At 36.7% G+C, this 14,612-nt stretch overlaps 1 protein-coding gene across 6 annotated transcripts in view; it reads right to left on the reverse strand.

Annotated features, from left to right (window-relative positions):
- The window catches only part of LOC130919428 (discs large homolog 1-like protein), a 249,323-nt gene extending 235,322 nt beyond the window's left edge, over positions 1-14,001 (reverse strand). For 2 of the 6 annotated variants that reach the window (XM_057842131.1, XM_057842130.1), the window contains exons 1-2: positions 13,577-14,001; positions 4,499-4,663 (exon numbers count right to left, since the gene is read on the reverse strand). In XM_057842131.1, the coding sequence (XP_057698114.1) occupies positions 4,499-4,663; positions 13,577-13,595 (184 nt within the window). In that variant the 5' untranslated portion in view covers positions 13,596-14,001. The remainder of the gene's footprint in view (positions 1-4,498; positions 4,664-13,576) is intronic. The other 4 variants (XM_057842134.1, XM_057842132.1, XM_057842133.1 and 1 more) reach the window with 3 other exon arrangements.
- Between the last annotated feature and the right edge of the window lie 611 nt (positions 14,002-14,612).

Consider the following 14,612-nt stretch of genomic DNA (forward strand, 5'->3'; position numbering starts at 1 on the left):
TACTGCTTTCTGCTCGCACCATGGGGAAAAAAAAAAAAAAAAAGGGAAAGGTAACATGTTTTGCGCATGTTGTTGGACACAAGTTTTGTGAATAATAATTACTATTTTTAAATAGTATGTTTTGTTTTGTTTTGTTTTTAACTCTTTCAGGGATAGTGGTCTCTGCAGTGGACAGCTATTCATAAATTGACACTCAAGACCTTTAACCCTTTATAGAGGGAGTGACTTTTTAGTAATTAAAACAAAAACTTGAATATTAGCAATGTTTAATATTAGAGGTGGGAATCTTTGGGCACCTAACGATTCGATTACGATTCAGAGGCAATGATTCGATTATAAATCGATTATTGATGACACACACAAAGCCCCCAAGTTATTAGCTGTTTTCAATGTTTCATACATTAGTTACAAAAATTGTACAAAAAGCCTCTCAGGCTTAAATAAACGACTATTTCAGTATCAAGTTAACAGTTCAAAACAGTAAATAAAATATTCAAGTCCCCATTCTGTATCAGCAGCTTTAAACTACATTTAATTCATTTAAATGTTGTAAATCAACTGTTAAAGTTGTTAAAATTGCTCCCATTATTCCATAATTCCCCTTCTGTCTACTTTAGACATGTGAAAGTTTTTAAACTGTTTTAAAGATAGTTTCAAGTTAAGATGTTGCCGATTTAGGAGTATTTTAGTTAAAAAGTTAATTAATTTCGCTACAACAGATCCTTCCAGAGAAGTCTCCTGCTTTAAGATGGCGGCTGTTTACCAACGCCGGCAAGTCTGTCATTTCGCGTCTAGTTTTCAATACATGTGCTACTAATGCCATTGAGTCTGTCATTTTGTATCTAGTTCTGTATACATATGATATCTATGACCTACCCTAACATGATATGGACGTAGTTTGTAGCGGCTGTCGGCAGCAGTCAGGTATTATTGTTTTTTTTATCTAGCGGCATGAGTTGAGCCAGAGCCGTGAGATGAGCATTGTCATTAGCCGGGCAATGACAAGAATGTTGTTTACTCTCGGGACGCAATGCGGTCCGTTCCTCATTGTGTCCCGAAGATTGCGCTGACTGTTTTAGTTCTGCTTTACTTGACATATTTCACTAATCGGAATTTGGATGTTTGTGAATCGTTCTCGAATCTTGCACGGCCGAATCGCGAATAATCTTAGAATCGGAAATTTCGCACTCCTCTAGTTAATATAATATTTATTCAAATCATTAATCATTATTGGATTTATATATCTTATTTCCATTTTGTATAACTATAAATAAGTCAAAATGGATTGGGTGTCTAGCGCTGTCGATCAGTAAGTTGAATGAGTACCCTGTAAGGGTTCCATTTATTTATTTATTTATTTATTTTAATTGTGCATGAAAGGGTTAAACAAATGTTCATGGGTATAAGAGAGCAATGAAACATAATACCTTTAAAAACAAAACAACAACCCTATTTCGTTTTAATTGTTGGTAAATAGAAGGTGAGAGTATTTTTTAAAAATATTTTCAAGCATTAATTAGTCATCTTTCATATTTTTGTATATTCTTTTAACATATTCTTTTAACATTACGTTTTTTACTCAGATAATGAATGTTTTAATATTTGTATGCGAATGTGGATTTTTTTTTAGGGGGGGGTGAAAAATGTCCTCCAATTCTAGAATGACCCATATTTTCCATCACTTAGAGTAGACCAGACCAGACACTGCACCTTTTCTATCCAGTCATAACAATGAGTCAGCAAAACAGCGCTGCACCTCTGAGCCAAGTATGGGGAGGCCTTGTTATTATGAAAGAAAGAAACCATATAGAACAACTTGATGACATGTCGTCAATGCTAATGATATTGGGGTTCCACATGAATAATGGAGTCAGAAAACTTCCAAAAGTGCTGTTGGAGAAAACAGAACTCCATGGCTCATTGTGGTTGCTTATGGTTAGGTAACAGTCAAATGCACAAAGAAAAAAAAAAAAAATGCTATTCAACCGAATATTTTTGCCAACTTTTACAACACAGGTCCACACTGAATTTTTGCATACTGATTAAAGGGTAAGGATGACCTCATAACATCAGATTACCAGTATAAATTCTGATTACGTGGTTATATTTAGTACTGTAAATTTATATTTTTTAAAAATGCCAAGCTGGCCATAATTTCCGGTCTTATTTGACTTTCCTTGTCTCCAATCACTATGTTGGTTTAATAACAGAGCTACGAAAGTAGATAAGTGTGTCAGTAATAGCAACAGGAAGCATTTAAAATTGTGACGTCTTTCATTTTTGACAATGGGCGACAGTTTATCCTACATAGAACTAAGTGTTACAGTCTGCTTCTTGACAACAACAAAATGACATTTTTTTACAAAACTTGGTAGCTAGTCATACAGATGTATTTTAAAACAGCTGAATTCTAAAATCAATTTACAGTATATTTGCCACACATTGAGTCTCATGTTGTGACTTTTGGGAGCGACTTATCAGTGACTGATTATGTAACTTGCATTTTTCGTCTCACCACGTAAATTTATATTATTATATATACAGTGGGGAGAACAAGTATTTGATACACTACACTACACTGCCAATGGGAAAACCCATTGGCGGTGTATCAAATATATATAATATAATATATATATATATATATATACACACACACACAGTGGGGAGAACAAGTATTTGATACACTACACTACACTGCCAATGGGAAAACCCATTGGCGGTGTATCAAATACTTGTTCTCCCCACTGTGTGTGTATACACACACACATATATATATATATATATATATATATGTGTACATATGAAGAGTGTGACAACCAGATCGGTTATCGATATGTTCCCGCCAAGTATCGATACTTTCATTTAACATAATGGCCATACAATGGAGTATGGATGCTGTAAACTGCTCAATGTTTGTTGAGCAATTCCTTGGCGTTCCACTAGGGGCGCTCGGGAGTGGTGGTGAAGGTAAAGTGCGAACAAGTCGTCTAGAGAAGAAGAGAGGAAGCTTCAAGTGGGTTGAAAAAATATATAAGCTTCATGAGAACGGTGGAGGAAAAAAATGAGAAAATATTGCTACAAATCACACATGGGGACACACTTTAGATTTTACACCAACAAGAAAGGAAGTAGGGTGAACAAGGACTTTGCTGTATGCAAGAATTGTCTAACAAAAATAAGGTTCACTGGGAGCTGGTGACGAAGTGCACACCGGACTTCTTCACTGCTTCGCTTTCATCACATGAGGTAAGAAAGTTTTGCAATGTAATTGATTTTTAATTTACATGTATTATTTGGATGACATTTGGTGTTGAATGATATAAAATAAACCAGGACCCTGAACTGGCTGAAAATGAATATCGAACAAGCCCACATGAATTTACCGATTTATTTGATATTATTTGAGAACCGCTTTCCATCTAGTTTACTACACAAACTGTTATTACTGCCATTTTGATACAATAAGCTATAAAAAATGGTTTGAATAGGTTCCAATATATATAAAGTGATGTGCATGATAATTAATGTAGCCTATATATGTCCACTATATGTGCAAGTGGACAATTTGCAGTAGATTTATATTTTACAGCAATGTTGCACAGAAAAGGTGTCACTGTTTAAAAAATGACCTAAACAGTATTTTTCTATTTTGAATATATATTTTTTTTCCGTTTCAACAGTTATATCATAGAATATCATGTATCCAATTTCTGACCAATATCTCGATAATCGCTGTATCGTGATATCGTGAGATAATCGTTATCGTGAGCCTTGTATCGCGAATCGTATCATATCGTGAGGTGCCCTGAGGTTCCCACTCCTAATATATATAACATCCTATTTAAACAATCTGACTTTACAAACATAAGTTTTTTGGAGCAAGTGCAAACTGCCATATCACATACCGTATGGCTCACACAGTGCTCCTGGCTTAAAATAACAAAGGCACACAGCTTCAGAACAGTGAATGAGGTATGTAAAGAGTTTATAATTCTTTGTGAAGAGTTTATAATTCTTTACATTTCAATCAATCATTGTTCATTTAATGTTTGCACCATGAATGCAAATCGTATGCTCACATAACAAATCCCAAGCATCTTTGTTTAGAGACATTTAATGATCAATTTGCCTAACTACTGTGCTAAGCTGTGACCAGCCCTTGAACAAAGGCAGAGGGCTTCTACATTCACTTTGAAGGCAACATGCATATTGGGCCAAAACCGAAAACCGATGTCGATACCATGCGATATCATTTTAAAATGATATTATCGGCCGATATTGTCGGACAACCAAAATAATGTTAAAAAAAAAAAAAAAAAGTTTCTTTAAACGTCAAGTTTACTTATTTTTTAATGCCTCGAATATTTAGTTTAATGCTTTTCAAGGCCTGAATTTTTACAAAATCAATCTAATGACTTTTAATGCCATTTAATAACCTGCATAAACTCTGCTATGGTGGTAGTGGCCTGCAGAGCTGCTAAGATAAAGAAAAACTTACCAAGCAGGGCACTAAAGAGCTTGCTTTGGAACACATTGATGACTCTGTCCAAAGACTGATGCAGTTGGTGATCTTCATCCACAAGACCCTGTTTTATCTGGCTCTGCTGCCTCTGATCCAATTTGGCCCGGTACTGCTGGAGAAGCTCTAGGGCTCGTTGAGCATCTGAATAAAACACAGACAGAATATTTTTCCCAGGTAATACTCATTGAAGGAACAAAGAATAGCATTGCTTCAGAGCTAAACATGCGGATATTTTCTGAGAACCTCAACTTACCCAATTCAAAAGTATCCTCCACCCTCCCAACCCCCCCGCCCCCCTGACAGTCTTTCAATATCTAGTATTAAAAGCCCGCAACTAGTACAAAATGCTGCAGCGAGTCTTATGCTGAGGATGAGAATGTTTGACTTGATATTACTCCTATACTGGCCAGATTGAAAGGGCTCCTGGTCCACTTGTGATGCGATTTTGAGGTTTTGCTACTAATTTATAAAATACATGGCTTAGCACATTCCATACCAAAATGTATACTCACAACTTACACAGCTTTCCATGATTCAGAGAAAAAAAAAAGTCTGCAGGTTCAGGACTTTTTATTTATTTATTTATTTATTTTATTAAGGCTCCAGTAATCTAGAATAGTCAGTCCAAGTGTTTCCATGCATATATATAGGACTAAAAACGATATTGTAAAGTTGCCTAGGACCAGTTTATTAAAATTATTGAGTGACTCAACAAATGCCTTAATTTAAGTTTCTAATTTGATCAAATCACATCGAACTTTATTTGTACAGCAGGGCCGTGCAGAGAATGATGGAGGGGCAGGTGCTCATAGATCAAAAGGGTGACATGAACATACATTTAATACACCTTAGAACAACATAACTTCCAGTTTAACCAGCTTTACAGTATAATTGGCTGTGACTGTGACAGACTTTAATTCGAAGGGAGGGAACAGTGAATAGAAATAAACACTGTCATCAACACTTTCTGGCTGTGACTCAGTCAGTCTTTGCATCTTTTCTTCCTTCAACCTCTATATCAAAAATTCCTTACTCGTTGTTCATTTGAGAACAAACCATGATAGGTGTTCACTGAGCCACCATCAGCACAGTTTTTTCTAAACTATTATATTATTATTTCATTATTGGAGAACTTAAAGATGTGTAACTTTCCAGATAACTTTGTGATGAGAACGGACAAGTATGGTTGCCTATAGAAAGTAGAGACACACGGGTCGAAATAGCCTTGGGGCGGGGGATAGTCATTATTAAACTAAAAAACTATATAAGAGAAAATTACATATTATTTTTAAAAAATCTCCACAATAAACCTGGTGTAAGAATTTTCACTACAATATTTGCTCGAACACTGTTTAATAGGGTAACAACGTTTGTTTTCAACCACCAGATGTCCTCAGACTCCTCACTACACACCCAGGTCACAAAAGAACAGCGTGGAGGGGGTGCTTATGCGCCGGCTTAGCGGCACAAAGACAGTTTTTTAAAAAATATTTCTAGGGTGTTTTCGGTGTTCAAGTAAAGTACGCGGTGGCGTGCCTGCAGTCGGCCAGCACACACACACGCACAAAAAAAAAAAAAAAAAGCACAGTCATGCTTTGGGCATGTACGGGTAAAGGGAGAGGTGCTCAAGCCACTTCCGCCCCCGCCTGTTGTACAGCACCTTTCATATGAAATACAAAATGCTTAAAATGAATAAAAAGAAAAACAAACACACATGTAAACTCACCTAACAAAACAATACAAAACAATCTGCAGTAATTAATTGTGAATACATTAGGGATGTCCCGATCCGATCACGTGATCGGAAATCGGGCTGATCATGCCATTATTCAGAGGATCGGAATTGGGTGAAAAGGATCTAATTTCTAATTTAAAAAAAAAAAACATTTATGTTTTACTGCGTCATACTCATACAGCTCCACACTCTCCCTCCTGCTAAGCAGTGCGACCAAACTGTCCAGTGCAGCTGATGTTTGGTACTTAAAGTTTTGTTAGCTCAATGTTTAAAGGCACAAATGTGTTAATCATGCTAAACTTGCAGCCAAGTAAGTGTGCTGTCGCGTTATTGTTATCATTATTGTTTAAAATAATTCACATTCTGATTGTGTGTTAGCACATTCACCTCACAGTTATGGAATCGCGGATTCAATCCCGGCTCCTGCCTTCCTGTGTGGAGTTTGCATGTTCTACCCATGCCTGCGTGCGTTTTCTACTGCCACATCCCAAAAATTCACATCCCATACATAGTATGCTAATTGCAAACTCTAAATTGTCTATAGGTATGAGTATATCCTGTGACTGGCTAGCAACCTGTTTAGGGTGTACCCCGCCTTCTGCCTGGAGTTAGCTAGGTGATAGACTCCAGCACTTCTGCAACCCCGTCAGAATAAGCGGTTCAGAAGATGAATGAATGAATGAATTAATGAATTATATGAATGTTATGGGGAGTGGATAAAAATATGGCGTCAAAGGTGATGCAATCAAAAAAGTGGGCACGCCTACATTTTGTGCTGGTGCACCTTGAAAAATGTAGGCGCACCAGTGCAACCAATGCAAAAAGTAAGTGTGGAGCCCTGGCAATATATATATCGCAATGTTAATTTTTTTCCAATATCCTTCAGACCTATCCTAAAAAGAGCTATTCAAGTTATATGGTGAAAATTCTTCTAGTTTTAATATCAATATATTTCAATATAATATCTCAATATATTGCAAACCCACATACAAATCGCAATGATAGTTTTTTTCCCAATATCGTTAAGGTCTAATTTATATACCGTCCATATACTTCTTTTTTATTTTATTTATTTTTTACTTTTTAAGGGCTAAAAAGTAACAACATAATCCAGAAATACAATAGCATTGCCAAAAGATACAAAAATATATATGTGTTATACTCTGCAACACTCCTGGAAAAAGCAGAAGAGGAAGTACGTAAGTGTGGTACTGTACTGTGACATGTTGGGAACTTTTTTGATGAGAAAAACTTTTTTCAGTATCCGATCCTGTATCGGTAGAATCTCAATATCAGGTGACTCGGACTCGCAAAAATATGTGATCGGGGCGTTGCTAGAATATAAATAAATAAATGTAGTAGGATAATAGCACAAATCAAAATCACAATTAGTTCAATCTACCTCAATTTCGGTTACTGTGCAATTATTACAATCACATCGGTTTATGCTGTACTTTTTTGTGTAAATTGAAATCAACTCGCATGAAAAATAAGGCTTCCTCATTTTACAATGTATTCCAAACCACATCAACTTGAATGGAACTAATATGTTAAAAAAAACATCAAATCAAATTTCCTTCAAAATATTTTCATATTACTTCACGCACTGTTGTATTTTCACGCACTGTTGTATTTTTGTTTTATGCTCACCACTATTTTTTGGTAACTAATAAAACTAAAGTGTACAGTATACAACTAGTTGTCAATTTTGTTGCTCTGAAACGAAAACAATGAAACAATACTAAATTTTGATATAAAACCGTTTCATTGTAAATCAGTATTAGGATGATCGTATTGAAAAACCATTCTTGCACTGGTATTAATAAATAATCCTGTCAGCTCCCCGCTGTCGTCCCCTCATCTCAGATCGCCAAATGCTGACGACAAGGAATCATTTGCTCTTTACAATAATACATTTCCACTCTCATTAGTCTTTTAAGAAAATAGAGCTGAATCCCTTGTGCCTGTGCACGTTTAGTTTTTGGGACCTTGAGTAGCACAGGATGGACGGCTGGACTCCACATTAATTTGTAAAATTTATGCCCCAATCAACACCCGACATACTCTGGCACTTAGAAAATAAATAAGACACTCGGAAAAAATTGACATCAAATCAGTATGATGATGATCTTACTAAATACATTTTTCCTGTACACAGATGAGATACATTTCACTGTTGTGAATTCCCCTTCACCCAGCTAGTCTCTGACCTCTCTCTTATTGTAGCTCCTGGCGAAAGAGTTTTAAAATACTGTAAAGTTGATAGTATGTCATCATATGTAGACTCCAGTCTGTTGAGAAAAGTAGTATACGAAACCATGCTCATTATTTTTGCGTGGTGTTTTTGTGCGTTTGAGTAGCATATGATAGACTCCACATTAAAGAATATGTGACAAAGCCCTTTCCTTTCAGTTCTTGACTCATTCACTGCGTGACTGGGAAGTCAAGTTACGTTGCAGAAGTAATCATCTTAGCAATCTCGGTCAGGAATGAGTAAGTGAACAGGAAGTGACATTACTCAGTCTTGCCCCCTGCTTATTGCCCACACATAAAAGTGAGTGACAGACGCTCTGATCCTGTTTCTGCTCCCTCCCCTGCCTGTGATGAGGCTGGCGTTTTATTGGTCGTGCGCAATGTCAGACGCTGCAGCTTACTCAACGCTCTCCCACACAAGTCCCAACTTCCTTAAGAACAAATTTGTGCAGTAGGTGATTAGTTCTGTCTCGTTCCTCCAAACAATTCCTTCAAAAAGAACGAATCGTTCGGGACCGACTCAACACTAATGCCCACTAATATCGGGAACGCTGAGCATTGAGAAAAGCTGTCTGGAAGTTGCCACTTCCTTGTTCTTAATTGGCCCACACCAAGCATACTAGTATAGTCGAGGGGTGTCAAACCAATTCCACAAAGGGCCAAGAGGGTCCTGGATTTCGCTCCAACAAATGAATAGGTGATCTTTTCACCAATCCGATCTCCTACAAGTGTAATCAGTTGATTGCAGTCGAGGGCTGCTTGTTTCAGCAGAAAATTAATTGGTTAATCTGTTTGCGCAATCTTGGTTGAAATGAAATCCAGGACCCTCTTGGCCCTTTTTGGAATTGGTTTGACACCACTGATATAGTTTATAAATAATGTTGTATTTAAATCTATACATTTACATATGCTGTGGTTTAGTTCAATACTTTTGTCACATGACCAGTTTCTGTCTTTGTCACTTTTTTCCTCACTGAAGTAGTACTTGTCAAAATCACCACATGCATTGCCAAAGTGCAATGTGCCCCCCCAACACAACCACTCCAACGACGGCCAATCAGAGCAAGAGTTGAGCTTTAAATAATGACCCAGATAGCAGACCACCGTTGAATAAACGTTGATTTTCCAACAAAATCATCAGTATGGTTGACATTGAAATTTTTAGCAATAAACAATGTTGAATCAACATTGCAAATACCGATGACACTTGACAGTGACGTTGAAACAACATTGTTCTATAATAAGTCAGACGATGGTTGGTTTAACATTGTTTTATAGTTGATGAAATAATGTTGACAAATATCTAATTTTTGATTGACCAGGAAATATGATTGAAAAGTCATCGAATTATGGATGAGCGGGAGTTATGGTCAAAAAATAGTTGTGTTCGTGGTTGAGCCAGAAGAGCGTATCACCTCAAACGAACTCCACTGGAAACGCCTCTGACCAGGAAATATGATTGAAAAGTCATCGAATTATGGATGAGCGGGAGTTATGGTCAAAAAATAGTTGTGTTCGTGGTTGAGCCAGAAGAGCGTATCACCTCAAACGAACTCCACTGGAAATGCCTCATTTAAGGATAGCCATATTTAAAGGTAAGCCTGTTGCTTTTCTTCAGAGCCTTTATCAGTAATGATGTCTTTCGGTAGAATCAACCGCGTTTGTCATCTAAGTTGTGCTAGTACATAAAACGGTTTGCCTGACACAACGTGACAAAATTGTAAGAAACGGTGCATTTTCTGTGATTGGCATATAAGCGAAGACCTACTTAGCCTTGATGTAAGATAACTAGAACGTAGTTCAGGCAAACGTAAGTATTTTTCCAATTAAAGCGCTAAAATCCCTAGATATGACACAATCGAGCCTTGTCTAAATTAATTTATTGAACACAAAGACAGTGAGGTCATTTTTCCATCGTATTTGCCAGCCTAGCGGTTTCTTCTGTCTGTAAATAAAGCAGGACCTCTAAATAAAGGCATATTTGAAAGCAATAATATGGTCATGGTTGAAAATGAAGGAAAACATAACATTGATTCCGCATTGTTCTAATATTATTAATAATCAAAATAATGTTTAGGTTTTGTAAGGATTTCAAAGTTGGAACAACATTAATCGAGGGTGCAAAAGCAAAAGTGATGACAAATCAACGTCGGGTGTCGACATTGATTCAACGATATACGATTGACAGAGGAATGTTGATTCAATATTATTTCAACGTCTGTCTGCTATATTCAAATTGCATCTAGTCAGCTGAGAGTTGGGATGTTGCAGATAGGCGGAGAGAAGGAACAGCTAAAAATGGCCTGAAAAGTGACATTCTATAAACTTGACAAACCTGGTAAAATGGCAACAGTGATTTTACAGTATAAAAAAACAAAAAAGTACAGTAAATATATATATACATATATATATATATATATATATATATATTACATTTTTGTGCCACTCTAAGAAAATGTCAGATTCCTCATGAATATGGTTTTAAATAGGCATCAATAAATTGATATATATATATATATATATATATATATACATATATATATATACATATATGGCAGAAAACACAGACAAGACTGAAAAAGCAGTTTCTGCTCTTGCAGCCTTCTATAAAATAAACTGCTGTATTTTATATCTATATGCTGCCATAGCAGATTCATGTCGCATGAAGCCCCCGAACTATTTTTAATTTGTTCCTTTTACCTTGGAAAACCCCGTTTACAGACGTCGCACAACCGTTTTTGTTTCAACCCAGCCGTAAAAAGAAGGTAAGTAATCGTATTTATTATTCGAAATGTCTATCATTTTTAGCTTAGAATCATTAATCGCCATCTAATATTTAGGTTAGAAAAATGACTTTAACAAATATTATTCACTCGCATATTTTAAACTTTTAAACAAATTATGTGACAATGAAAAAACTGGCGTCTGGAAAAAAAGTCACGGATATCTCATAACTATGGCTTAACTTTATTTTGTTACTGTCGCATTTTCCCTAACATATTAGATGATAAAAATTCGATCCAAACAAAGAAAAAAAAACGTTTGAAAGGGTAAATATATGAAAAAGAACATCTCAACCGCTCTTTGATGTCTGCGATTTCTGCATCACGACCCTTGTCATATTACCCATAAAATCCCCAAAAAATCCAGCTGTGGCCATCCACAGCTGTGTCTTGACCCTCAGTGATACATGGTGTTTTTGGTTCGAAACAAGGTAAGTACGCGATAAAATCTCGTTAAAGTCATGGCGTCTGTAATTCTGCTCTCGCGTGCTCTCACTTCAAGATAGGGTTTTGCTGTTTAATTTTTTTTTTTTTTTTTAAATGCCCTCCTGTTCAAAAATTTTCTCTCCCAGAAAATTGAGGTTTTAAGTTTTCCAATGATGTATCACACATGCATGAAGGACAATTTTGAAATTTTGCAAATTGGGGGTCTCAGAGCGGAACTTCAAGTCACCCGAGTGTTTTCCGCCATATATATGTGTCATCGAGCGTCATGACACAGATGTGAATGGCCACAGCCGGATTTTTAGGGGATTTTATGGGTGAAACGTGGTAATATAATAATAACATGGGTCGCGATGCAGAAATCACAGACATCAAGGAGTGGTCGAGATGTTCTTTTTCATATATTTACCCTTTTAAACGTTTTTTCTAATATTTCTTTGTTTTGATTGATTATTTATCACCTAAAATATTGGGGGAAATGCGACAGGAACGAAAAATATACAATTAAGCAATAGCTGTGAGGTAGATATCCGTGACTTTTTAACAGATGCCAATTTTTTCATTGTGAGGTAATTTGATTAAAAATCTAAAGTCCGAGGGAATAATTTTTTTAAGGTTTTTTTTTTTGTTTTGTTTTGGGGTTTTTTGTTTTTTAACTAAATATTGGGCATCAATTAATGATTCTAAGATTAAAATGACAGACATTTCGAATAATGAATATGATTACTTACCTTCTTTTTATGGCTAGGTTGAAACAAAAGCGGTTCCGCGACGTCTGTAAACGGGGGTTTCCAGGGTAAAACGGACAAATTAAAAATAGTTTGGGGCTTATTGTGCCATGAATCTGTTATGGCAGCATATACACATATTGTTCTATCAAACACAACAGTTATTTTTGCCTAAAATACAGCAGTTTATTTGAAAGAGGGGTGCAAGAGCAGAAACTGCTTTTTCAGCCTTGTCTGTGTTTTCCGCCATATATACAGTATATTACATACATACATACATACATACATACATACATACATACATACATACACTAAATATTGAAATAAAATAAAAAAACAATCAACCCAAAAAATGAAAACGATGGAATTGCCACTTTGTTTGTTTGTTTTGTTTATTTTTTGTTTTGTTTGTTACAGGTAACCTCATAAGGCAAACATATCCTGGTCAAGCCCCAGTGACATTCACTAAAATGAGTTTGGCACCACTGTTAAACGAAAATGCATATTAAGTTCTCCAAATCTAGCACAGTGGCCTATGAAGCATCAGAACAGTTGCTTATTCTTCATACATCCATACAAACTGCACACAACAATACATATAATTCAACTATCTGTTCGTCATTTTTTCGAAACCGCATGTCCTCACGAGGGTCTCAGTCTCAGGTGAGCTGGAATCTATCTCAGCTGCCGGGGTGAAGCACTAAAACCGTGCTCGTTAAGTTGTGGATTGCACTTCAACATGTCAGAAAGCAAAACATGCAGGCAGGTGCAACAAATGCTGCGTCTGAAGCCTGTTAAACGTCATTGGTGCCGCTACAAAAAAAAAAAAAAAAACTCCTTTTGCGTGTACAGTTCCGTCTATGCAGCTAAATCGTGTACGTGACCAAAATAAATAAATGTATTGAGAAAAAAAATCAACATAGTAATTTGCGTGGCAGTAAATCTTGGTAAGGTTGGCGACCAGCGTTTCGCTGGCGGAACTAAACGGAACTTCACATAATCAGCTAACACATTCATAGAGTTTTTGAGGTAAACAAACTTGGTTTCAAATGCATCCGATACAACTCTGCGAGTCAGCGTACCAACTAGTAAAATGAAGGGGGGGAAATACCTTTTTGTCGCACGGGCATGGTGACTGTCCCCGAGGACGCTGGGTTCACTCGATGACTGTCTGTGTGATTCCAAAAGTCACTTTACGTCCCAGTCAGGACTGCCTGCCGCCTCGCTCCAAAAATGGGACACCACAAGGACACACGGTATAGTCTTGGTAGCCGGGCTTTTCAGCAACGCCCAAATTAGTCAAAACTTCATAAAAGACTAAGTGGAAAAGAAGAAACACAAACGAGCTCGAAGCGAAGTGTTCAGACGACGAGTAGGCGGACTTTGAGCTCGAGCATTCAACTTGTTTTACTAATGGTCCGCATCTGTTCTAAGTTCAGCTTCTCTTTCGCTTCTCTCAGGTGACTTGAAACTCTGTCAGACCGGTTTCAAGGTGGTGCAGAGGGACACAGTTCACTCTTTCTAGCTCGCTCACACACGGACACAGACACGCCTCTCGGCACTTCTAATTATCTCTCAGCTCCAAAAACTATGACACCTCTTTTTGGTGGCACTTGAAAGTAGATTGACACTTGACAGTAGAAAAGGATAGGCTTTGCATCCACACCCAATCTATCCTCAAATATTTTTATTAACATGGGGTAAAGTTGTTAGTCATATTTTATCTTTTTTTTTTTTTTGTTTATTTATTCATTTTCATCGTTTTAATGTCTTCATGATGCACAGAAATGGAAGGTAGAAAGACTATATACACACACACATATATGCAGGGGTGAAAGTGGCTAGAATTTCTTGCCGGCCGGAACTCCCCGACGTGAAGGTCGCCACGGAGCCAGAAATTGTATTTATTTATTTCATTTTTTGAGGGGGGCGGGGGGGGGGGGGGGGGTCATACCTCTTAAACTACTGAAATGCAAAAAAAACTGTTTTAGCACAGTTATTTCTATAACACATACAAAAACTGATTTTCATTCAAAATTGTATTTTTTCAATAATTTGCAAAATAAAACTTAACAAAAACAGCAATAACCCCAAATTCCTTCTCGTAATTTTTTATTTTCCCTCATTTCTTCACATACTAAATGCCA

Source organism: Corythoichthys intestinalis, chromosome 7 (genome assembly GCF_030265065.1).
Source record: "Corythoichthys intestinalis isolate RoL2023-P3 chromosome 7, ASM3026506v1, whole genome shotgun sequence".
In the NCBI taxonomy this organism is placed as follows: domain Eukaryota; kingdom Metazoa; phylum Chordata; class Actinopteri; order Syngnathiformes; family Syngnathidae; genus Corythoichthys; species Corythoichthys intestinalis.